The 25,180-nt window shown below is 43.0% G+C and overlaps 1 protein-coding gene across 1 annotated transcript in view; it reads right to left on the minus strand.

Annotated features, from left to right (window-relative positions):
* Positions 1-7,342: 7,342 nt before the first annotated feature.
* The window catches only part of LOC112250022 (cadherin-2-like), an 89,292-nt gene continuing 71,454 nt past the window's right edge, over positions 7,343-25,180 (minus strand). The window contains exons 14-16 of the mRNA XM_024419835.2: positions 24,293-24,432; positions 20,813-20,974; positions 7,343-8,937 (exon numbers count right to left, since the gene is read on the minus strand). Coding sequence (XP_024275603.1) covers positions 8,731-8,937; positions 20,813-20,974; positions 24,293-24,432 — 509 coding nt within the window. The 3' untranslated portion in view covers positions 7,343-8,730. The remainder of the gene's footprint in view (positions 8,938-20,812; positions 20,975-24,292; positions 24,433-25,180) is intronic.

Genomic DNA, 25,180 nt, shown 5'->3' on the forward strand with positions numbered 1-25,180 from the left:
GAAATTGTATTGGTATAAAATAATTTCCCAATTATTTTCGAGCATACAATAAGGCTCAGTATTTATCTTATTTATTTTATACAGTGTTTTTGCCAATTTTTATCAAGCGTGCCAATAATTTTGGACCTGACTGTACATGCTTGTGTGTGTGTGTGGGAAAGGGGGATACCTAGTCAGATGTACAAATCAGTTAAGAACAAATTCTTATTTACACGGATAGCCTACCAAAAAGCAAATGGCCTCCTGCAGGGGCAGGGGATTCAAAATAAAAATAAATTAAATAAAAATATAGGACAAAACACACATCACGACAAGAGAGACAACACAACACTACATAAAGAGAGACCTATAAGACAACATCATAGCATGGCAGCAACACATGACAACACAAGCACGGTAGCACCACAACACAACATGACAACAACATGGTAGCAACACAACATGGTAGCAGAACAAAACAGGGTGAAAATATTATTGGGCACAGACAACAATACATCACGCAAAGCAACCACAACTGTCAATGATTGAGTCGTTGAATGAAAAGATTGAGATAAAACTGTCGTTCCAGTCGCTAGCTGCAGCGAACTGAAAAGACGAGCGACCCAAGGATGTGTGTGCTTTGGGGACCTTTAACAGAATGTGACTGGCAGAACGGGTGTTGTATGTGAAAGATGATGGCTGCAGTAGATATCTCAGATAGGGGGAGTGAGGCCTAAGAGGGTTGAATCAGAGAGGTGCAGAGGGCTGCTTTAATCCACATCTACGTTTTCGGCGACTGGGGAACAGTGGTTTAACTGCCTTGCTCAGGGGCAGAACGACAGATTTTTAGCTTTTTCCACATTTATTTATTATTTACAGTCTGAATTGAAAATGTATAAAATTGTGATTTTTGGTCACTGACCTACACACACAATTCCCCATAATGTAAAAGTGGAATTGTGTTTTTCAAAATTTGTACAAATGACAGTTTTTCTCAATTGCTAAAACATTAAAACCCATTGGCTGAACAAAGTTCTCAGTTGCCTGGACTCATTTAGCTAATTATGCAGTCTGTTGTCAATACCTTAAACCATTTCACATGGTACAACACAATTTGCAGATCTCACTTAGACCTTTCAGCAAAACTCTAAACACATTCTCATTCTCAAACACATTCTGCACTCTAATGCACATGTCATCCATACTGGTAAACACAAGTGGCAACAATCAAATACAAATAGAGAAGACATGTCATTGATTGAACACAACCACTCAAAATTGATGTGACACAACCAATATAAGCCAGTTCAGAGAGCAAACAGGTTGTTGAAGGCGGGAAGGAGAAAGTCTGAAAATGGATACTGTAGTACAGTGCATTGTATGCTGTATACTTTACAATGGACAAATTGTATGGCCCTGAACATTGTGCTTTCCATTTATTAACAGTACTGACTGCTCAATAGGTTTTGACTGGTTGCAGGTTCATATCAACAAAAAACAAGAATTACAGTATCACAGAGACAAAGGACAGGTTTGTGAGATGCAGGGTACAGTACTGTAAAAATAGGGGTACAAGGAGGAGGAAGAACAAAAAACAAAATTGTAAAGAGCAAAGCAGAGTAGTAATTTATGATCAATTTTGAGCTACTATGATAGAACAGAACATGTTTTCGTTCATCAAAAGACCATGACGGAAAAATACGAATATTTTTTTAGATAAAAAATGTACTTCTCCCTGAGAATTGTATGTTTTGAACAATGTGTTTTCTATTTTTCGGTGTATTGTTTACTGACTGCTTGAGAGTGTATATCATTTTGATCACTTTGTTTATGATTTGAGAGCAGTGTTTGATTTTGAACACAGGTAAAACTGTTTTGAGGCGAACGTTTCATTTTGCCAGAGGAGTCAGAGGTTATGTAAGTTGTGCTCGAAGATGAGGTTTTGTGTTGAATGTTTTCAGGAAATGGAGCAAGGTTTCAGAAATTGTGTCTTAGCAATTGAGAAAAACTGTAATAAAAAATGAAAGGCTGAAAGGTCTTGAGTCAATAAGTATTCAACCCTCTTTGTTATGGCATAAGTTCAGGAGTAAACATTTGCGTAACAAGTCACAGAATAAGTTGCATGGACTTACTTAGTGTGCAAAAATAGTGTTTAACATGATTTTGAATTACTACCTCATCTCGGTAGCCCGCACTTACAATTATCCTAAGTTGAGCAGTGAATTTCATACACAGATTCAACCACAAAGACCATGGAGGTTTTCCAATGCCTCGCAAAGAAGGCCACCTATTAGTAGATGGGTAAAAACAGAAATGCAGACAGTGGCTGCGTTTCAAACACATAAAAGACACACCCTCCTCAATTCCCTCACCTTATGGGGGAATCCCCACAACCATCTTTGTCATCGGTCCAAATGATAAGCCAAACAAGGGAAGTTGGCAAAGTAAAGTCCCTCAGCCCTCGTTTTTGATCGAGTTTGCGAGTGTACAATTATGTTCATGCCGGTGCCTGAAATGCCCCATAATTCAATTCGCGATGATTGTACACACGCTAACAAAAGTCCGCCAAAACTTAAAACCAACATTAATATGGAGAAGTCAACATACAAGTGTAAGTAAAAATAAATGTAATTAAGTTTGAAATTGACTCCTAATCGGCTCAAACATGTATCATCAAAGTAATTATGTTTTTGTTTGGTTAGCCTTTGAAAACGTTAGCTTGCGAATACAACTTTCCCTGGCATCACACTTATACATTGTCATTTTTGATTTTTCCTGATATAATCGGATGGCTAACATTCGATGTCTGCGGATGCGTTGTCTTCTAGCCAAGATATGAAATGCAATCATAATTGACTGTAGCACATATAATGCACACACAACAGCTACCAGTGGTTCCATGATGAGCGGTCCATTTAAAATTAATGAATTCTTCCCTTGCCCCTTGCATTTCAAGTGTCAACTCATCATATATCATGATACGTCATCAGAAGTGTTCACTTAATTTGAGGGCTGAGGGGAGAAGGTGTGTCTTTAAGTGTTTGGAATGCAACCAGTGAATATCCCTTTGAGCATGGTGGTTATTAATTACACTTTGGATGGTGTATCAATCCACCCAGTCATAACAAAGATACAAACGTCCTTCCTAACTCAGTTGCCGGAAAGGAAGGGAATTTCACCATAAGGCCAATGGTGACTTTAAAACAGTTACAAAGTTTAATGGCTGTGATAGGTGAAAACTGAGGATGGATCAACAACATTGTAGTTACTCCACAATACTAACCTAATTGACAGAGGGAAAAGAAGGAAGCCTGTACTTAAACATATTCCAAAACATGCATCTTGTTCGCAACAAGGCACTAAAGAAATGCTGCAAAAAATATGACAAAGCAATTAACTTTTTCTACCAAATACAAAATGTTATGTTTGGGGATGACTCGGATCCCTCCGGAACTTTCATTATGCACACCTGTCCCCTATTCCCACTGATTAGTACTTGTATAAGTCTGCCGTTTGGTTTCCATTGGGCTGTCGATTATTTTTATAATGTTCATTGGTACATGTGAGTACCTGTACTGTGTGTTTTGGCTTTCGTGCCATTGTGGATTGCACAGATTATTACGGGTCTCCTCCCGTGTGATAATCATTGTGCATGTGTGTTATTTCATCAAGGTACTCCTCGCTCTTTGTTTTGGGTTTCTACCCTGTGTTTTGTTACGTGTTTGTTTGTTCTTCGTCTCTGTGCCTTTACACGCCGTAATTTGGCTAAAATAAAAAAACATATTACGCATTCCTGCGCCTGTCTCCCGACTCATTCATACCGGCGTGAAAGAATAATCGACCATTAAGGGAGACAGCGGGAATGACCTGTCCGACATCGCTGTGACTGGTCCGTCCGGCGCAGCCACAAATTCGGCAGCTGCTACTGAGTCGTCCGATGTCTCCACAACTGGTCCGTCCGACGACACATCTTCAGCAGCTACAACTGGCCCGTCCGACACCACTGCAATTTTGGCAGCGGAAACTGGCCCGCCCGATGACGACCCAACTTTGACAGCTGCATCGGGTCCTGATCGACCTGCACTGCATTCCTGTGATCGTCCTCGAGGCCGGTGTCGTTGCCCTGCTGGTGCAGCGCTTCAGGGGGGGAACTGTCACAGATCCCTCCAGAACATTCATTACGCATACCTGTCCCCTATTCCCACTGATTAGTACTTGTATAAGTGTGCCCTTTGGTTTCCATTGGGCTGTCGATTATTGTTACAATATCCGTTGGTGCGTGTATCTGTGCTCTGTGTTTTGGCTTTCGTGTCATTGTGGATTGCGCAAATGATCATGGGTCTTGTCCCGTGTGTTAATCATTGTGCGCGTGTACCTGTGCTCTGTATTTTGTTACGTGTTTGTTTGGTCTTTATCCCCATTCCTTTACATGGTACACTGTAATTTGGGCTTAATAAAAAACCCTATTATGCATTCCTACCCCTGTTTCCCGAATCATTCATACCAGTGTGACAGGGGAAAAGCCAATACAACACATTACTGAGTACCTCTCTCCATATTTTCAAGCATAGTGGTGGCTGCATCATGTTATGGGTATGCTTGTAATTGTCAAGGGCAGGGGAGTTTTTCAGGATAAAAAAGAAATGGAATGGTGCTAAACAAAGTCCAAATCATAGAGGAAAACCTGGTTCAGTCTGCTTTCCACCAGACACTGGAAGATGAATTCACCTTTCAGCAGGACAATAACCTTAAACACAAGGCCAAATCTACACTGGAGTGGTTTATCAAGAAGACAGTGAAATATCACAGCATAGTTGAAAAATATGTGACAAATAGAAATGAATGATGTTCAGAGATAGATGGGAGGGGTTGAGTGGAGTTGAAGGATAGGAATAAAAAACAAACAAAATATGGTTATTGTAAAATATACTCTGTCTGTAAAATATATACAGTATAGTTTGTATAAGCTGGAGGTAAAGGCCTAAGAGTTGTTTTCCATTAGTTTACTCCAATTAGGGAAGGGATGGTAGGGTTAGGGGAAAATAATACATTTACAGTATATATTTGATGTATATATATTTATAAAAAAATATATGGGGGATGGGAAATGACTCAGACAATTACATTGATGGAAGCCACAATATATCTGCAATATTAAAGTTGATGTACCCCTAAATAAAAATAAATAAGTGGCCGAGTTACAGTTTTGACTTAAATCCACTTTTAAATGTATGGTTGAAGAATTTAAAAAAGAATAATTGGCAAATATTGCAAAATCCAGGACTGGAAAGCTCTTAGAGACTTACCCAGAAAGACTCACCGGTGTAATCACTGCCAAAGGTGCTTCTACAAAGTATTGACTCAGGGTTGTGAATACCTGTGTAAATTACATATTTTTGTGTTACATTTTTTTTTACAAATGTACAAACATATATAAAAACATGTTTCCACTTTGTCTTTATGGAGTATCGTGTGTAGATGGGTGAGAGAAAAATATAGATTTCATGTCATTTTAATTCAGGCTGTAACCCAACAAACTGTGGAATAAGTCAAGGGATATGCATACTTTCTGAATGCACTGTATATGGACTTACTGTTAAGAAACTGTCACCTAAGAACATACTAATGAAGGGGAAAGAAAGCAAGGTGCACCTTGTCTGTGACACTTGGCCATAGTAGAGCCCATGATCATATTTGAGGGACAGACGGAGGGGTATTACTTGTCATTTCTGTTACACTTTGCAACTGCCAATAGTCTGCTACGAACCAAGGGGGAAGGATGATTAGCTCCTCCTACCAATTAAGCCATAAAACACTCTGTCTTTGTCATTTCTTTCTGTATTCAGGTAGTGAGTGCATCGAGGTAATAAAGTGGTGTTGGTTGAACATATTGCCCTCCTCTTTCTTTCAGTTGGAGATAATTCTTTCAACTCTGTTTTATTCAAACAGCATCCTTTCATTTTTTTCTGTCTCCCCCTCTTCCTTCTCTGTCTCCAGCAGGCTGTAGATTAAAGATATACAGTAGCTGACATGCCCTTGAGGGAGTTAATGGATGCCACACTGGAGAGTGAAACCAGTGTGAAACCACAATGTGTTTCATGTTGGATTTAAAACAAAGGAAGAAGAGAAAGAAAGGAGAAGATTTAAACCTTCCACAGTACACTACAGCTCAGGCATCCCCACTGGGAGAATTAGAGGACAAACACACACAGAATAACAATCTGGGAATTACAGTGTGCGTGTGTGTGTGTGTGTGTGAGAAAGAGTGTGTCTGTGTGTGTGTACAGTAGGTCAGCATGTGGTGTTTATATAAGACAATTATATACACACCCCCACCATTCAGTTAATTGGGAAATCAATGTTTAGATAATAAACTAGGTGCAATTAAAAAATAAAACATATTCCTCCCGAGTGGCGCAGCAGTCTAAGACACTGCATCGCAGTGCTAGAGGCGTCCCTACAGACCCAGTTTCGATCCCAGGCTGTGTCACAAACGGCCGTGACCGGGAGTCTCATAGGGCGGCGCACAATTGGCCCAGCGTCATTTGGGTAGGGTTTGGCCGGTGGGGGCTTTACTTGGCTCATCGCGCTCTAGCGTCTCCTTGTGGCTGACCGGGTGCCTGCAGGCTGACCCAGCTGTCAGTTGAACGGTGTTTCCTCCTGACACATTGGTGCGGGTGGCTTCCGGGTAAAGCGAGCGGGTGTTAAGAAACGCGGTTTGTCGGGCCATGTTTCGGAGGACGCATGACTCAACTTTTGCCTCGCCCGTTGGGGAGTTGCAATCAACACCAGTTACTGGTGTTGATTGATTAAGGCCTTGTGTGTATTTGTAGATAAAGGCCCTTGGAAGAGTGAAATAATGTAAAGATAGATGTCTGTGTGTGTGGTGGTGGGGGGTGTTAATATAGCAATGAGAAAAGCAGAATAGGAAAAGAGAATAGGGATGGGAAAGAGGGATGAGAGAGATAGATTGTGTAGTTTAAAAATAGGACTTGCCAGTAGCTGGTTGAATATGACATTGATTGATCAACAGATACCGGACTGAAGAACTGCCCACAGAGGACTCCGTACATACGCACGCACGCAGTGAGGTGGAGGAGTAGGATGGAGTTAGCGTGGTGGTTTGTATGCTGCCTAAGGCATTAGCAACCTAAACTCCAAACCACAGATACATATTAACAGCCCACGCCCCTTCCACTATCCTCACCACACTAATGTCTATAATAGAGATGGAAGAACGGAGAGGAGAGAGGGAGAAAATATAGCCCTGAAAAGTAGCTGGAATCCCTGAGTTGGGAATAAAGGGAGTGTGTGTGTGTGCGTAAAATTTGGAAAATACCTTTTTGTATAATGAAAAGATAAAAACATGCAAAACATTTTTAATCTGTAATCCAAATTATACATATACAACGTTCTGGATAGTAGCATTACTTTCAGAGACCACGCTCAAAAAGAACAACAACCAAAAATAAAATACAATCTGTACATATTTGTGTTTACAGTGAGTAGCCAATCAGAGAAGAGTACCAGATGAACACTAAGGCAGATGAACGGACAGAATGAACATCTTCATCATCATTGTCATCTTGGTTTAGTCAGAGTTGGAGTAAATTCCTTTTGAATTTAATCAATTCAGGAAGTAAACTGAAATTACAATTACATTTAAAAAATTTGGAATTGGAATTGCAGTTTACTTCCTGAATTGACTGAATTGAAGTGGAATTGACCCCACTCTGGTTTTGGTCGTCTCCACCGACCAAACCTCAGAGTAACTAAACAATATGTCTACTACAAAATGTAGGACTGGTGACTTTACTTAGCAAAAACTTACAATGTGAAAAAGCTTAAAACAAAACAAAGAAAAACAGGGAAACTATCTAGTCTTTTAGCATTTACTGTACATGTCATCCCTCAATGCTCTCGATCTAGCAATGGGGAGTGTTCATCCTGTGTGTCTCCATGGCAACGAAGATGACTTACACACTCTGGCAGTGAGGTGTAACCTGAACAACACTTTATTTCACACATCAAACACACGTGGTGAAGCATGCGTTCCTCATTTTAAACATCCGCTCTCTTACAGACGAAAATCCCTGCTAGAGTCAGGACCTTGAAAGTCATGAAGAACAAAAAATGAAAACAGAATCAAAATAATGTACAACAAGGCACGTTTTCACCCCAGTGCTTCTGTACTGTGAGATTCAAGTGTAACTAAGCGTCTTTAACATCGTTAACTGCTGAGCGACCACCCAGACTCTCTCATTCGCCGTTAACTACCCGTCAAAGTACCAATGGTCGGTTTACTTCCAATGTTTTCCTCTGAGCGTGTGGGCTAACACTCCGCTAGCCTCAGTTAACCTGTATGCTAACTGGCTAGGCTAGCAGTTGCCACAGAAATGTACTCGAGCTATTAGCGACCCTTAGCATGTAGGCTAAAACTCCATTCTAACCTCAGTTAGCCTGCATGCTAGCAGGCTAGGCAAGCAGTCACCATATTCTCCTCTGAGTTTTAGCTATCCTAAGCATATGGGGAACAATACACGAGGCTCAGTTATGCTGTATGCTAGCAGGTTAGGCTAGCATTTGCCACACCAACATACTCCACTTTCTGTCCTCTGTTCAAGTCAGCCAAAATAGAAGTCTCTTTTACAACCAGCACTCCTTCCCTGTCCCATGATAGAAAAGTGCCACTCATGTTCCCTCCCCCATCCCACCCACCCCTTGCCAATTCCCCCCAGCACGGGGCTAGTCCTAGTTGTCCCCTCCACCATAGAGGTCTGCCAGCTTGCGGAAGCGCGGGCCCCAGTCGCTGAGGTAGTCGTAGTCCTGGTCTCCGCCGGAAGAGGAGGAGTGAAGGGAGCTGAGGGAGCCAGCGGTGGAGCCACTGCCCTCATAGTCAAACACCAGAAGACTGTCGTAGGGAGGCGCTGTCGGGTCATTATCAGCTGCCTTCAGACCCTGTGGAGGCAGATAAATAAATAATGAGAGAGAAAGGGGAGAGAGATAAAAGGTAAAAGGAGGGAGTAAAGGAGAGAAAGAAGAGGAGACAAAAAGGGAAAAAGCAAAAGAGGTAGGGGAAAGAGGTAGGGGAAAGAGAGAGAAAAAGGGAAAAAAATTGTCAGGAGAGAGAAAAAGAGGGGGAATGAGATATATAGAATGAGAGAGATAGAGGGAGCAAGAGAGCAAGGGTAGAGGAGAAAAAAATTGAGATTATGGAGGGTGGAGGAGAGAAGAGGAGGATTTAGGTCAGGCTAGACAGATGCTGGGTCTGTCTCTCTGAGGAGATTCAGCAGATTACTGAGCACAGCACTATATTTAAAGCCAACCCATACTTCACACACACACGTGCACACACACACCACAGCTGACAGACTTTGTTATAATATAATAATAACTTTTTCATTGACTGACGACTTGTCACAGTGCTAAAATCAATAAAATAAATCTGATAAGATGAGGCTCTAGACATGTTTTTGGAACATGTCAGTCTCAGTCACAGCAAATTTGTGATCAGAATTTTAACAACCACAGTGTTAAATGTAACACTTCCTTAGAAAATATATTGGACCATCTCAAATAGTGTTAACCTTAGTTTATCAACACTTCGAAAAGTTAACACCCCAAGAGTGTTGAGTCCTTAAACACCATGGGTGTTGCAAAACCCCCCATAAATTAACACTTGATGATGCTGTTACACTTTCTCAGTGTTAGGGAAATAACACCTTTGGTGTTACAGTAACTCATTTTGGGGTGTTGTTCTAAAACTGTAAGGCAGGTATGCCCAATCTACTTTTTCATTTGCCAGCCTGATGAGGTCTACAGTCTCTAAATCGAAACCAACCCACAAAATGTATGAAATGCAACACACCACTGAGTATGGACCTGCTGCTATGATACCTATTTGATACCCAAATATAATGTGGACAAATAACATGTTTTCCACAAATAAGTGCAACTTACTTAATTTTCTACCATTGTGTGACTTTTGGCATTGGGTGGATGTCACGACTTCCGCCGAAGTCGGCTCCTTTCCTTGTTCGGAAGGCGTTCGGCGTCACTGGCTTTCTAGCCATCGCAGCTCCATTTTTCATGTATCCATTTGTTTGGGATTCCGGAAACCGGAATAAATTGCGCCTGTTCACTACCCTCTGCTCTCCTGCACCTGACTTCGCCTCCGATACACACTCCTAACAGAATTCTACACCAACCATGGAGTCAGCAGGAGCAGGTACACCGGTCAGAGGGGTCGAGGAACGCGTCCAGGAACACACGGCTATGCTACATCATCTCGGTGCAATGATGGATCGCGTTGTCCAGACCATGGACCGCTGGGAGAGACAGGTAGTCTCTCCAGTGCCTAGACCAGCTCAACTGGGGTTATCTCTACACGTTCCGTCCGGATCCAGCTCCAGTGGAATACGTCTCTCCCTTCCCAGGGAGTATGATGGGATGGCCGCACAGTGCCAGGGGTTCCTTTTGCAACTGGACCTTTACCTGGCCACTGTTCACCCAGCTCCCTCAGGAAGGGAGAGAGTATCCACCCTCGTCTCCTGCCTCTCCGGGAGAGCTCTGGAGTGGCAAACACCGTGTGGGGTAGGAAGACGGGGTGTTGGACCACTTCGAGGAGTTTACCCTCCGTTTCCGGGCTGTCTTTGACCATCCGCCTGAAGGTAGAGCGGCGGGTGAACTACTTTTCCATTTGAGGCAGGGGATGAGGAGCGAGGAGTTCCGGACCTTGGCCGCCGGAGCAGGATGGAAAGACAGGGCCCTCATCGACCACTATCGATGCAGCTTACGTGAGGACGTCCGACTGGAGTTTGCTTGCAGGGATGCCACCACCACCTTTGACCAACTGGTGGATATGTCCATCTGGTTGGATAACCTGCTGGTCATCTGTGGACGTCCTGAGTGGGCTCTGTCAGTTCCATCGCCCATCGCTCCCACACCCATGGAGTTGGGAGGGGATTCGCGTAGGGAGGCTGGAAGAGAAGCCTTCACGTGCACCATCTGTGGCCGCAGAGGGCACATTGCCGGTCGGTGCCGGGTTGGTCCCTCTGGAGTCGAGGAAGCAGGCAGGGCACTCTGGCGTCACCTCAGGTGAATATGCACCACTTTCATCCAGAGTCCTCTGCTGTTCACCTGTTTGTACCTGTTTGTTTCCCTGAGTTTCCCCGCATTTTATTGACAGAGTGTTAGCACTTAGTTTAGGTATCCCATTTATTCCCGTGGATAGACCTTTTCCGGTTCACGCTCTGGATAGTCGACCATTAGGGTCCTGGCTAATCAGGGAGGCCACCATCTCCCTGGCCATGGAGACACAGGGGGTTCATGATTAGAAAATCAGTCTCTTTCTCATTGACTCTCCTGCGTTTCCCGTGGTACTAGGTCTTCTCTGGTTGGCTCATCATAACCCCACCATTTCCTGGCAACAGAGGGCTCTCATAGGGTGGTCGCGAGAGTGCTCGGGGAGGTGTGTACGGGTTTCTGTTGGTGCTACCACGGTGGAAAGTCCAGACCAGGTCTCTGCTGTGCGCATTCCCCCAGAATATGCCAATTTGGCTCTCGCCTTCTGTAAGAAGAAGGTGACTCAATTACCACCCCATCGACGGGGGGATTGTGCAATAAATCTGGTAGACGCTGCACTTCCCAGGAGTCACGTGTACCCCTGTCACAAGTTGAGACGGTGGCTATGGAGACATTTGTCTCCGAATCCCTGCGTCAGGGGTACATTCGGCCCGCCTCCTCGAGTTTCTTTTTTGTGAAGAAGAAGGATCTAGGTCTGCGCCCGTGCATTGATTATAGAGGTCTCAATCAAATCTAAAATGATCTGCCAAAATTGTTGCAACCCCTACTAGCCTGTTCAACCTCTCTTTCGTATCATCTGAGATTCCCAAAGATTGGAAAGCTGCAGCGGTCATCCCCCTTTTCAAAGGGGGTGACACTCTAGACCCAAACTGCTACAGACCTATATCTATCCTACCCTGTCTTTCTAAGGTCTACGAAAGCCAAGTTAACAAACAGATTACCGACCATTTCGAATCCCACCGTACCTTCTCCGCAACCTGGTTTCAGAGCTGGTCATCGGTGCCCCTCAGCCACACTCAAGTTCCTAAACGACACCATAACCGCCATCGATAAGAGATATTACTGTGCAGCCGTATTCATCAACCTGGCCAAGGCTTTCGACTCTGTCAATCCCCACATTCCTATTGGCAGACTCGACAGCCTTGGTTTCTCAAATGATTGCCTCGCCAACTACTTCTCTGATAGAGTTCAGTGTGTCAAGTCGGAGGGCCTGTTGTCCGGACCTCAGGCAGTCTCTATGGGGGTGCCACAGGGTTCAATCCTCGGGCCGACTCTCTTCTCTGTATACATCAATGATGTTGCTCTTGCTGCTGGTGACTCTCTGGTACACCTCTACACAGACGACACCATTCTGTATACTTCTGGCCCATCTTTGCACACTGTGTTAACGAACCTCCAGACGAGCTTCAATGTCATACAACTCTCCTTCCGTGGCCTCCAACTGCTCTTAAATGCAAGTAAAACTAAATGCATGCTATTCAACCGATCACTGCCCGCACCTGCTCGCCCATCCAGCATCACTACTCTGGATGGCTCTGACTTAAAATACGTGGACAACTACAAATACCTAGGTGTCTGGTTAGACTGTAAACTCTCCTTCCAGAATCACATTAAGCATTTCATGTCCAAAATTAAATCTAGAATTGGCTTCCTATATTGCACCAAAACATCCTTCACTCATGCTACCAAACATACCCTCGTAAAACTGACCATCCTACCGATCCTCGACTTCGGTGATGTCATCTATAAAATAGCCTCCAACACTCTACTCAACAAACTGGATAAAGTCTATCACAGTGCCATCCGTTTTGTCACCAAAGCCCCATACACAACCCACCACTGCGACCTGTACGCCTTCGTTGGTTGGCCCTCGCTTCATACTCGTCGTCAAACCCATTGGCTACAGGTTATCTACAAGTCTCTGCTAGGTAAAGACCCACCTTATCTCAGCTCACTGGTCACCATAGCAGCACCCACTCGTAGCACGCGCTCCAGCAGGTATATCTCACTGGTCACCCCCAAAGCCAATTCCTCCTTTGGTCGTCTTTCCTTCCAGTTCTCTGCCACCAATGACTGAAACGAACTGCAAAAATATCTGAAGCTGGAGACTCATATCTCCCTCACTATCTTTAAGCACCAGTTGTCTTAGCAGCTCACAGATCACTGCACATAGCCCATCTGTAAACAGCCCATCTACCCACCCACCTCATCCCCATACAGTATTTATTTATTTGTCTTGCTCCTTGGCACCCCAATGTCTCTACTTGCACATTCATCTTCTGCAAATCTACCATTCCAGTGTTTAATTGCTATATTGTAATTACTTTGCACCATGGCCTATTTATTGCATTAACTCCCTTATCTTACCTCATTTGCACTCACTGTATATAGACTTAAACATTTTTTTTGTTCTACTGTATTATTGACTATGTTTTGTTTATTCCATGTGTAACTCTGTGTTGTTGTATGTGTCAAAATGCTATGCTTTATCTTGGCCAGGTCGCAGTTATAATGGGAACTTGTTCTCAACTAGCCTACCTGGTTAAATAAAGGTGAAATAAAACATTTAAAAATCACGGTGAAGTACAGTTACCCGCTACCTATTATCGCCACGGCAATGTAGGCAATGCACGGGGCACGCTTCTTCACTAAACTGGATCTCGGGAGTGAGTACAATCTGGTGCGTATCCGAAAGGCAGACGAGTGGAAGACGGCGTTTAGTACCACCTCAGGGCATTATGAGTACCTCGTCATGCTGTACGGGGTGATGAATGCTCCCTCAGTCTTCCAATCCTTTGTAGATGAGATTTTCAGGGACCTGCACGGGCAGGGTGTAGATCGATGACATTCTAATATACTCCGCTACACGCGCCGAGCATGTGTCCTTGGTGCACAAGGTACTTGGATGACTGTTGGAGCATGACCTGTACGTCAAGGCTGAGAAATGCCTGTTCTTTCAACAATCCGTTTCCTTCCTAGGGTATAGCATTTCCACATCAGGGGTGGAGACGGAGAGTGACCGCATAGCAGCCGTGCGTAATTGGCCAACTCCCAACATGGTAAAGGAGGTGCAGTGATTTTTAGGGTTTGTTAGGCTTAGATGTTCAAATAATTTGTTTTATTTAGTATAGTATAAGCTTCTGTCTTAAATTAAGCAGCCTAAGTAATGCCATAGATTCCGTTTTTGAAAAATAGTAAACAAATGATTATAGGCTACTAAAGCTAACTATTTACTGCTGTGCAATGGAGATGTGATGAAAACAGTGGAGAGAACAACAAAAAAATGCAGCTATTTATTGCTGACCAGCAGATGTCACCAATGGGCATTGTGATCAGATAAAGAATCTCCGAGTAAAAAGTGAGGAAGCATTCAGAACACCTCGGTTACCCACCTCTACTGGTTTGCAAAGCATTATATAATTCCTATTGGAATCCAGCCAAGATAGCCAACAATAGGTACTTTTAATAACACGCAGCTGCAGGAAAGGTAGAGAAGATGGTTAAGGCAGTCTCATTTAACAATCTAAACTGGAACAACCATCTCAATAACACATTAAATAAATCCAACCTCTTACACAGATTGGATTAGTTTAGACAAATGTATGTTATCTTTGTGTAGTGCAAGATAAATTAATCAATCAATGTGCATGCAGAAACATAATATTAAAACAAATTATACATGAGAGCACCAGCTGTTCTGGACGACTGTGTGATCTCGCTCTCTGTAGCCTATGTAATACCTTTAAAACAAGTTAACATTCACAAGGATGTGTGGCCAGACGAATTACCAGGACCCATACTCAGAGCATCAATTGACTAGCTGGCAAGTATGTTCACTGCCATTTTCAACCTCTGTAATATGTTTCAAGTAGACCACCATAGTCCGCGTGCCCAAGAATGCCAAGGTTACCTGTCTAAATAAATACCGCCCCAAAGCTCTCACATCTGTGGCCATGAAATGCTTTGAAGGGCATTGCTCACATCAATACCATCATCCCAGACACCCTGGACACACTCCAATTCGCACACCGCCCCAACAAATCCACAAATGACACAATCTCTATTACACTGCCCTCTCCCACCTGGACAAGAGGAAAACTTAAGTGAAAATGATGTTCATTGATTACAGCTCAGCATTCAACACCATAGTGCCCTCCAAGCTCATCACTAAGCTCAGGTTTACTGACGACTGCGTTGTTGTGAATGACTCAAACACCACCATTAAGTTTGCTGACGAAACAACGGTGGTTGGCCTTATCACGGATGACGATAAGACATCCAAAAGGGCGGAAATCAGTCACCTGGCAGTGTGGTGCCAGGACAACAACCTCTCCCTCAAAGTCAGCAAGACAAAGGCGCTTGGGTGGCAGGTTACTGTATATTTACAGGACCTTCACTAACACAAATTTACAGCATATTACTGGAACACCTGACTACAGTAACATGCTGTATTTCTAGAATTTACAGTGCATTACTTTAAGCATAGTGGTTAGTAAAACTATGGCAAATTTACAGTGCAAGTAGTTAGTGCCAACGCTGGGCAGTATTTATGTTGTATTTGATAAGGTATTTCAATACTTATTTTGTCATTTGTATTTCACTGGCCTGAACTACAATTCATATAGCCTATTTTTCAACAGTTTAATTACCACACATGTATTCCATATTTTCTATAACAAATACATACTTGCATGTAGCCTGCTTAACTACAACATTCTTGGTAACGGTAACAATCTTTTTACTTGGTATGACTGTGGTATATTTTTGTTTACCTTAGTTTAATACACTGACTAAGTCGCTCTGGATAAGAGTGTTTCCTACTGTAAATGACCAAAATGTAAATGTAAAAAATAACACTTGCAAAGCACACTGCTAGGTATTAGGACCACCGCCCACAAACAAGAGCAAATTTGATCAATATACAAATAGTTTGAGGGCGGAGCTTATTAGAATAACACCCCGCAATGTGCTTTGCAAATGCATTTTTTTAAAAACAGTTATATATTGGTAATTTAGCAGACGTGCTTGTCCAGAGTGATTTACAGTCAGTGCATTCACGTAAGGTTGATAAAAAACATCATAGTCTTAACAAGTAAGATTTCTGGAACCATTACTGGGAATGCTGTTGTAGTTAAGGATACATTGGTCTTCAAAATATCCTATATTTGTAATAAGATACATTTAGGATGAATCTTTGCCAGTCTCTGGCTAGTTCAGAGTAAATTACTGTTATATTCACAGTAATTTGCCACCAGTGTCCAGTAAATTACTGCAACATACAGAGCAATGACATGGTACAATACTGTAAGAATGTAAATGCTACTGTAATCATGTTGGTATTTTAGTATTTTACTCTAATAACTTTGGATTAGCGCAAACTGGTTGTCTGCTAGGTACTTGTATATTACAGCATATTTATGACTATTTGGTGTTTCACGTTTATGCTAGTGATGGGTAGTTCGCAAACGAGTCGGCTCTAAGAGAGAACTTTTTGATCCGCCTCGCATATCAGAATAGCCAAATCTATTTATAAAATAAGTAAACAATTAAGATATGAATAATCAAAAGATCTAAATAAATAGAATGAACCAATTCAAAGAACCCAAAAAATGATTAAATAATATAGGACTAAATGCTCAAGCGCACACACATTTGTTCTGACTGTCTGCTCAAGCTAACAGCCTCACCTGTAGTTCCTGTCAATCAGACACACAGTGTCAACCAATGAACCAATGATCCGTGAGGGCCGAGACAACTCACTCACAGTCACACACTTAGCAGCCGAGGAGAGAGAGAGGAAGGACAGCTGTGAAAACAACAGCTGGAAAATGAGTCAGAAGCACAGTAGCATTTGGATGCATTTGAATAATGTAGACAATGTTAGAGCACAGTGTAGAATTTGCCAAAACAAAATCTCATATAAAGCCGGTTCTATGCACAAACTACACCATCATATGAGAACTGTGCACCCAACTGTGAAGCTAGCTGTTGCGGAGCTTTGAGAAACTAGCGGGCCTGCTAGTGTATCCACTCAGTCAAGTAGGCCTACTCCGCAACCCACAGCAACGCAGTCTTCTATGGACCAGTTTATGCCAAAGTCTATGTCTGTAGCAAAACAAGGCCAAATTGTTATTGCATTGGTTAAAATGATTGCCACCAATTTAAAGTAATTTTAGATCGTGGAGGACAGAGGTTTTTTAGAAATTATAGCAATAGTCTAAATCCAATGTACACAATTCCAAGCTGGAAAACCCTTTCAAAATCACTTATTCCACAACTGTATGAGGGCACATGGGCTTCAGTGCGGGAAAGAGTCCAAAAAGCTCCTGCAGTTTGCCTTACCACTGACTGCTGGACATCAAGGGTAACCTCTACTTACATGTCAGTTACATGTTACTTAATTGAAGATGTTTGATGTCTAGCAGTCTTCTGGACTGCTTTGAGTTCAGCCACAGACAAACCTCAGAGAACTTGGCAGAGGAACTGTTGAGAGTGGCCAGGGAATGGAAAGTCGATGGAAAAGTGCTGTTGTGTTAGCATCAATGCAGCTAACATAACCCATCATCCATGTCTTGCCCACACAATCAACCTGATTGTAAGAGATGCTCTGAAGGTGATGAAGCCCACTGTGGACAAAGTGAAAGCAGCTGTGGAATACTTCCACAGGAGCACAGTAGGTGCTGAAAAACTAAAGTCTACACAATTCCAGATCGGGATGCCTGAGCTGAGGCCTAAACAAGACTGCACTACAAGGTGGAATTCAACATTTTATATGTTGAAGCGGTTTCTTGAGTCAAGGATGCCATCATCTCTGCCATTGTCAATGCACCTGTTGATGCTCTGACCCAAGAGGAATGGGAGGTGGTGAAGGAGGTGTGCAGAGTCCTGGAACCCTTTGAGCAGGTCACTGTGGAGATCAGTGGAGAGAGGTACAGTAAGCAGTTATTACTACATCATTATTTAGTCCAATATTATATATGTATATGAGCAGTAGATGATAATGTAGTTCCAGTAGATAAAACCTGAACTAATAAACGTACTGTTCTCTCTTTTCAGCTATGTGACAGTCTCAAAAATGATACTTCTGTGTAAGGTTCTGCAGCGAATCACAGTCAGCCGCCAGAGAGAAGCAAATGTAACCACAGGACTTGAGTTGATGGACACCCTATGTTCATCAATGGACAGAAAGTTCCACAGAGTGGAATATAATCACGTGCTATCAGAAACTGCTGCACTTGACCCCAGGTTTATGAAGTCAGACTTCACTGAGGCCAGAGCGATTGATGATGCTCTTCAAAGAATAACCTCAGCAGCAGGGAGGGACAGCCCCAGGAGTCAGCTGGCTCATGCACCAGAGCAACAGGGAGAAGAAGGATCAGATGGAGCAGAAGCACCAGCAGTAGTGCCACAAACGTCTGCTGTTTGGATGCTGTTTGATGAGAGAGCAACTGGGGATGCAGCACGAAGGAATCCCTCAGCAGATGTCATAATGGAGGTCCGATACTATGTGGAGGAGCCCCTCCTCCAAAGATCTGCAGATCCTCTGAGCTGGTGGAAGAACAAACCCTCTGTCTACCCACGGTTTACTAAAGTCATGACAGGGAGACTCTGCATAGTGGCCACATCCTTTCCCTTTGAGAGGGTCTTCTCGAAAACAGGACAATAATTACTGAGAGAAGAAACCGCATCAGCCCCTCGAAAGTGAGGCAGCATGCATTTCTGAATGCTCAAAGTTCAACAGTCACATCTCAGCATCAAACTGTTCAGAGGAGACTGTGTGAATCAAGCCTTCATGGTTGAATTTCTGCAAAGAAACCACTACTAAAGGACACCAATAAGAAGAAGAGACTTGCTTGGGACAAGAAACACGAGAAATGGACATTAGACCGGTGGAAATCTGTCCTTAGGTCTGATGAGTCCAAATTTGAAATGTTTGGTTCCAACCGCCGTGTCTAGGTGAACAGATGATCCCCACATGTGTGGTTCTCACCGTGACGCATGGAGGAGGTGTGATGGTGTGGGGTGCTTTGCTAGTGACACTGTCAGTGATATATTTAGAATTCAAGGCACACTTAACCAGCATGGCTACCACAGCATTCTGCAGCGATACGCCATCCCTGCTGGTTTGCGTTTAGTGGGACTATCATTTGTTTTTCAACAGTACAATGACCCAACACACACCTCCAGGCTGTGTAAGGGCTATTTGACCAAGAAGGAGAGTGATGAGTGCTGCATCAGATGACCTGGCCTCCACAATCACCCAACCATAACCAAATTGAGATGGTTTGGGATGAGTTGGACCGCAGAGTGAAGGAAAAGCAGTCAACAAGTGCTCAGCATATGTGGGAACTCCGTCAAAACTGTTGGAAAAGCATTCCAGGTGAAGCTGGTTGAGAGAATGCCAAGAGTGTGCAAAGACGTCATCAAGGCAAAGGGTGGCTACTTTGAAGAATCAAAAAAATATATATTTTGATTTGTTTAACACGTTTTTGGTTATTATATCATTCCATATGTGTTTTTTCATAGTTCTGAATGTTTTTCACTATTATTCTACCATGTAGAAAATAGTAAAAATAAAGAAAAAACCCTTGAATGAGTAGATGTGTCCAAACATTTGACTGGTACTGTATATATAAAACTGTATGGTACTGTACTCTGTGGGGTACAGCATTCTCACTAATGGGCGCAACAAATACTGTATAACCTCTTTCAAGGCACACCTCAAAATATGTTAATGATCCAGAGATTATTTCGCACTCCCACAACATTTTCCCACAATGCAATATAATTCACAGTATGCTGCTGTAAATATACAGTTAATACAGTACTTTACTGTAAAATTGTACTGGCAAATTATTTTAAAGCAGTGTAGCGGAACGCCGATGATCCCCGATAATGCATTGCTCTTTACAGTATTGTAATATAGAATTACAGTAACTAACTGAAGGTTTTGCAGTAAACTTTCAGCAATTTGTTACAGTGCACCTGTTGTTTATGAAGCATGGGACAAATAACATTTGATTTGATTTGACACACAAGACCTAGGAAACACAGCGGAGGGATGGGGATACCTGGTCAGTTGCACTCCTGAATGCATTCAACCGAAATGTGTCTTCTGCATTTAACCCAAACCTTCTGAATCAGAGAGGTGCGTGGCGCTGCCTTACGTGACATCCACATCATTGGTGCCTGGGGAATAGTTATTGTGGGGGTTTTCTGCCTTGCTCAAGGGCAGAACAGCAGATTTTTCCACCTTGCCGGCTCAGGGATTTGAACAAGCAACCATTCGGTTACTGTCCCACTGCTCAGTAGAAAAACATACTGTATTAACCCTTGGCCAAGAGTTGTCCTCATCGCCTAGATACGGTATAGACATCAACTAACTAGATTCAACACACATATTAAATCTACCTAACTGAGATTGAGCTATGACTATTCTGTTGTAGAGCCAACTGGAGCTGTCTAGAGGTGGAGCCCAAAGCCAGTCTCTCTCTGGGGATTAATGAAACTCAATGGATTTATCTTAAAATAGCCAGCCGGGCCAGCCCATGTTGTTATCACGCTAATCCTCACTGTTAGCAAAGCTAATTAAGAATTACTCATAGAGGCTCTCTCTCTCTGTGTCACACACAGTGAGTCACATACACACACACAGTCATGCACACACAAGCTCATACGCATAGTTTCACACAATGACACACGTAAGCGAGCATGCTCCAAATCAGACTCACACACACTCTTTAGCTACCTCGTGGATGAAGTCTCCTATATCTCCGGGGTGGGGTGCAGCAGAACGGAGGGGGTATATATGGTCCTGATGTAGGGGCCTCTCATCCATACGTCGGATCCCCACCTTCACCATTTCCGTCTCCAAGGCGTCGGGCTGCTGCAGCTGGCTCAGGTCATAGTCCTGGAGGGGGAAGGGAAGGAGGGAGGGAGGGAATGAAGGCGGGAGGGAGAGAGAGATGAATACACTGAATCAAACAATGTAACACAGGCTGCACTACCACGTCGATCCTTACGTATTATTCCCATGTTGGTGACACTGTGGTGCGGTAACCAGGACTGAAACGGTCATAAGCAGTTTATTCTATATAAACAATGCCTGATCAGAGATCACATAACACTGTGACACTGGTTGGAAATGCAGTGATGTGGTGGTGAAAACAATATGTGGGTAAATGCTGATTGCCATTTGCTGTGAATAAAGTCATGCTCACTATCCTTTCAAAGCATTTTCTGCAAAAGGTGGGTAAACACTCACGCAAAAAGGTGCGTAAATGGCGTTACGTGCGTTTACCTTTCACTACACCACTGCGTATACACTGTAAAAAGCAACATGATGCTGTTGTGCACCTGAAGTGCTTTTACTGATTGGAATGATTGAAAATTACACTTTGTTTCGTTCAACCTATTCTTTTCAATTCGTCTGAAATCCAATAACAAATTTGACGGTTCAATGTTTTTTTTATGGAATGAAAGCTTCTAAATTGCTTTCAACACCTCATGCGCATTGGATAGCGGTAGTGGTGGGAAAATGACGCTTCCTGAAGCATTGAGGCTTTCCAGACAATTCACGTTATTTTTGCTCACCCTTGAGAGGGAATGTCATTCCAGTTAATGTGGCCTATTCTATTCATTACTCAAACATGTACAATGCCAGCATCTGTGATGATACAGTATGTGCATAGGTGCATGTGATTCAAAAGAAACTGATAACGTTTCTATGTTATGGTAGCCAATGCTTGGTTAGGATCTTGTGGCTACTACATGTGAAAGTCAAATATGTTTGGAAACATAATTTCAAGTTATTGACCCCCCCCCTTGAAAATGGGTTGTATTTACATAAAATATTTGTTTTGGATTTGTTATTTATTAAGTTTAATCAAAGGGGAAACTTAAGTTGAGTGTTGAATGAAATAAATTGCAACTTGAAATATAGGTTTGGTAATAATCCAATGAAACAGTTGGCATTGAAACATACATTTGAATTCAACACACAACACACAACAAACATAACTCATTTACTTGTAAGCAGGTGAAGATTTTTTTTTAGGTTCATCCAAAGAGTCATTTTTATCAGTGTATGTAACTGCTGTCATGATCCTTCTCTCTCATTCCAACATGACCTTACACTGACTCATTGAATGAGAGAATGTTCATTTTTTTATTGTTTATTTCACTTTTGTTATCTATTTTATTTACTTCGGCAACGTAAACAGGTTTCCCATGCCAATAAAGCCATTACATTGAATTGAGAGAGAGCGTGAGAGAGATAGAAGGCTAAGAGAGATAGGCTCTGATCTCCTTTTGAATTGCCAGTGTCTGATTCATTGAGAAATCATCCAGAAAAACATGAAACATTCATCTCCAAGGGGGATCGACTTAAAGAGCATTTTCAGGGACAATAAAGCCTGGCCAAGTAATGACCTTGGACTTTGTTCACCGTAATAGCTAACCAATAAAACACTTTCAGGGGAGAGCTGTGAATGCAACCATAGCATGATGGACAGAGGGAGAGGTCGAGGAAATGGATGGATAAATACAGATGGCTTTGTCACTATGCTAGGCTTTATTGTTATTTCCTAGACAGAGGAGAACACATGCAGGCTTATTTCCCAGACAGAGGAGAACACATGCAGGCTTATTTCCCTTTGGTACCTTATTGTCTTTAAAGTGCACTACTTTTGACCAGGGCTCAAAAGAAGTGCACTATATACGGAATAGGGTGCCATCTGGAAGGAATGCGACCACAGACATCTCTACAGACAGCCAGCTAGTCAGTCAGGTCTGAAAGGGACTCAGCCATTGTTACCAGAGGAAAATAGCTGGGTTTTGCCATTGCTCACCATGCTCAGTCTTTGACACCAGGATGATAGGCTACGTACACAAAAAGCTGATGAAATTGTTTTATCCATTTAAAACGCTTAATGTAACATGTGCAATGTGTGTGTGTGTGTGTGTGTGTGTGTTTGTCATTTGAGAGGCTGTATTATAACTGTATGTCTGGAAGTCTTTGTGTTTGGGTCTTCTGAAAGAGGTTTGTGCTTTTCTTAGCAGTGGCTGGTTGAAGAGGATAAGGCCGTTAGTACCACAGAAGAGAGCCACAATGTGCGATTAATGTATAGAGAGACTGTACACCTTACTTTTTGGATTGTCTGGATTTGTTACAGGTCAGGCCTGTGCTGTTGTTAGCATTGGCTATATGACCATCAACACACAATGGTGTTAGCCTCAGTCTAGTAACCATTTAGGACTAGAGGGCCAGACTTTGTCTACATCCCAAATGTCGCCCTATCCCCTTAATAGTGTACTTTTGACCAGGGCCCTATGGGTTGCACCCTCTGCGGCTCTGCCATTGGCATCAGTGTAGCATAGTATCCGTTTAGAACCAGAGAGCCAGACTGTGTGACTGTTCCTGTAGCTGTCCCTGGCCTGACCACTCCCCATAGCCCCTCACCACTGGGAGTCCCAGACAGACATTACTAATCCATCTCACAGCTGGGGGGGCTGATCAGGGGGAACTAGCCACTACGCTCACCAACAGTTAATTTTCCCGTCACTGCCGATTCCTCGACATGACAATTTCCCCGAACAATGGGTGGGAAGTAGCATCCATCGCAGTGAAAGATGGTCTCTCGCCTTACCCCCCGCTTCCCATGCCCATGGCAATAAATGTTTATCACCCCCTCTCAGAGTGCCATTATTAATATCCAATGATTGGTCAGCTAGGTCCTACAAACCCCATGGGCAAGTCCACTGGAACAGAATGACGCTGAGACTCATTCGTTGATTTCTAATATTAACAAACCATACACCTCTATGAACAAGTACTACTTGCACAAATAATATTTTACAAAAACAAGTGCAAAGTTTGTTTACAGAATGATGATTTTTGCAGTTCATTGTTTTACCTAACTTTGCATCTGCACTGTTCTTCAAGTAAATGTGTTTTTGTACATGTTTTTTTCTGTGTAGATTGTAAATTTGACATACATTTTAAAGTGAAAAATCTCAGAATAGTTCCGTTTTCGTGGAATTGCCCCCATGTGACAGTCCCTCAGTGTGTGTGTGTGTCAACCACTGTAAATCCTCCTTGCCTCCCCCCCTTACCCAAGCACTGACCTTGTCTCCCACTAGCAGTTAGCGGACGGCTAACCCTCCATCTGATTCAACAGCTGATTGGCTATGCTATCATTATGCTAATGTTGGTGTGTGTTTTCTCTACCTGGTCCTCCTCTCCTCCTCCTTCTTCGTCGTACTTCAGTATGTTGTCTCTGACATCGTCCTCTGGGTCGATGAGCAGCTGCTTGGCCTGACGTTCCTTATCCCTCCTCTTCATCCACATCACAAAGAACAACACCATCACTACGGAGAGGGGGAGGGAAATAGGGAGGAGGAGGGGAGGGAGAGAGGGAGGATGAGGGGAGAGAGGAAGGGACAGAGGAAGGAGTGGGAGAGAAAGAGAGGAATAATTAGAACTTCACAACCATTTCATTTGAGCAGTGCACATTGCATCCAAGGGCACATTTACACTATATTCCCTTATCACTCAAAAACACACACACACAGAGAGAGAGAGAGAGAGAGAGAGAGAGAGAAAGAACAATAAAGAGGATGGTGGTGGAGAGAAGATAGAAAATAGGTAAGGATGAAGGGAACAACAGTTTTTATTCATCCATATTTCTCTGCCATGTTAAAGAGAGGAGGTTTTAAGCTTGAAAGGAGCCTGTTCAGCAATTCCCTGCTTTGATCCACATATTCCGTGCAGATTTCAGAAGATGGCTGGGTGTGAGGCTGGGGTTGTGACATTAAGGGTGAGGCAAAGGGCTAGACTGGGGAGGTTGGGGTAGACTGGGCGAGGGGGGTAGAGGGGTGTCAAAGGGCTGTAAAAGGGGGAAAGGGGGTTAAGAAGTACCGGTGATATGCTCAATACGGAAGAGGTCCATTGAAGTGGATGCTAAGCTAAGGAGACTGTTTCACTATGTTCTGGCATTTATCCGATAACGTTGAGGAGTTTACCACATCAGTCAATGGCTTCTTTAATAAATGCATCGACGACATCGTGACCATACGTACAAACCACAACCAGAAGACCCAAACGGCGTTCCAGTTA

Source organism: Oncorhynchus tshawytscha, linkage group LG01 (assembly GCF_018296145.1).
Source record: "Oncorhynchus tshawytscha isolate Ot180627B linkage group LG01, Otsh_v2.0, whole genome shotgun sequence".
NCBI lineage: Eukaryota > Metazoa > Chordata > Actinopteri > Salmoniformes > Salmonidae > Oncorhynchus > Oncorhynchus tshawytscha.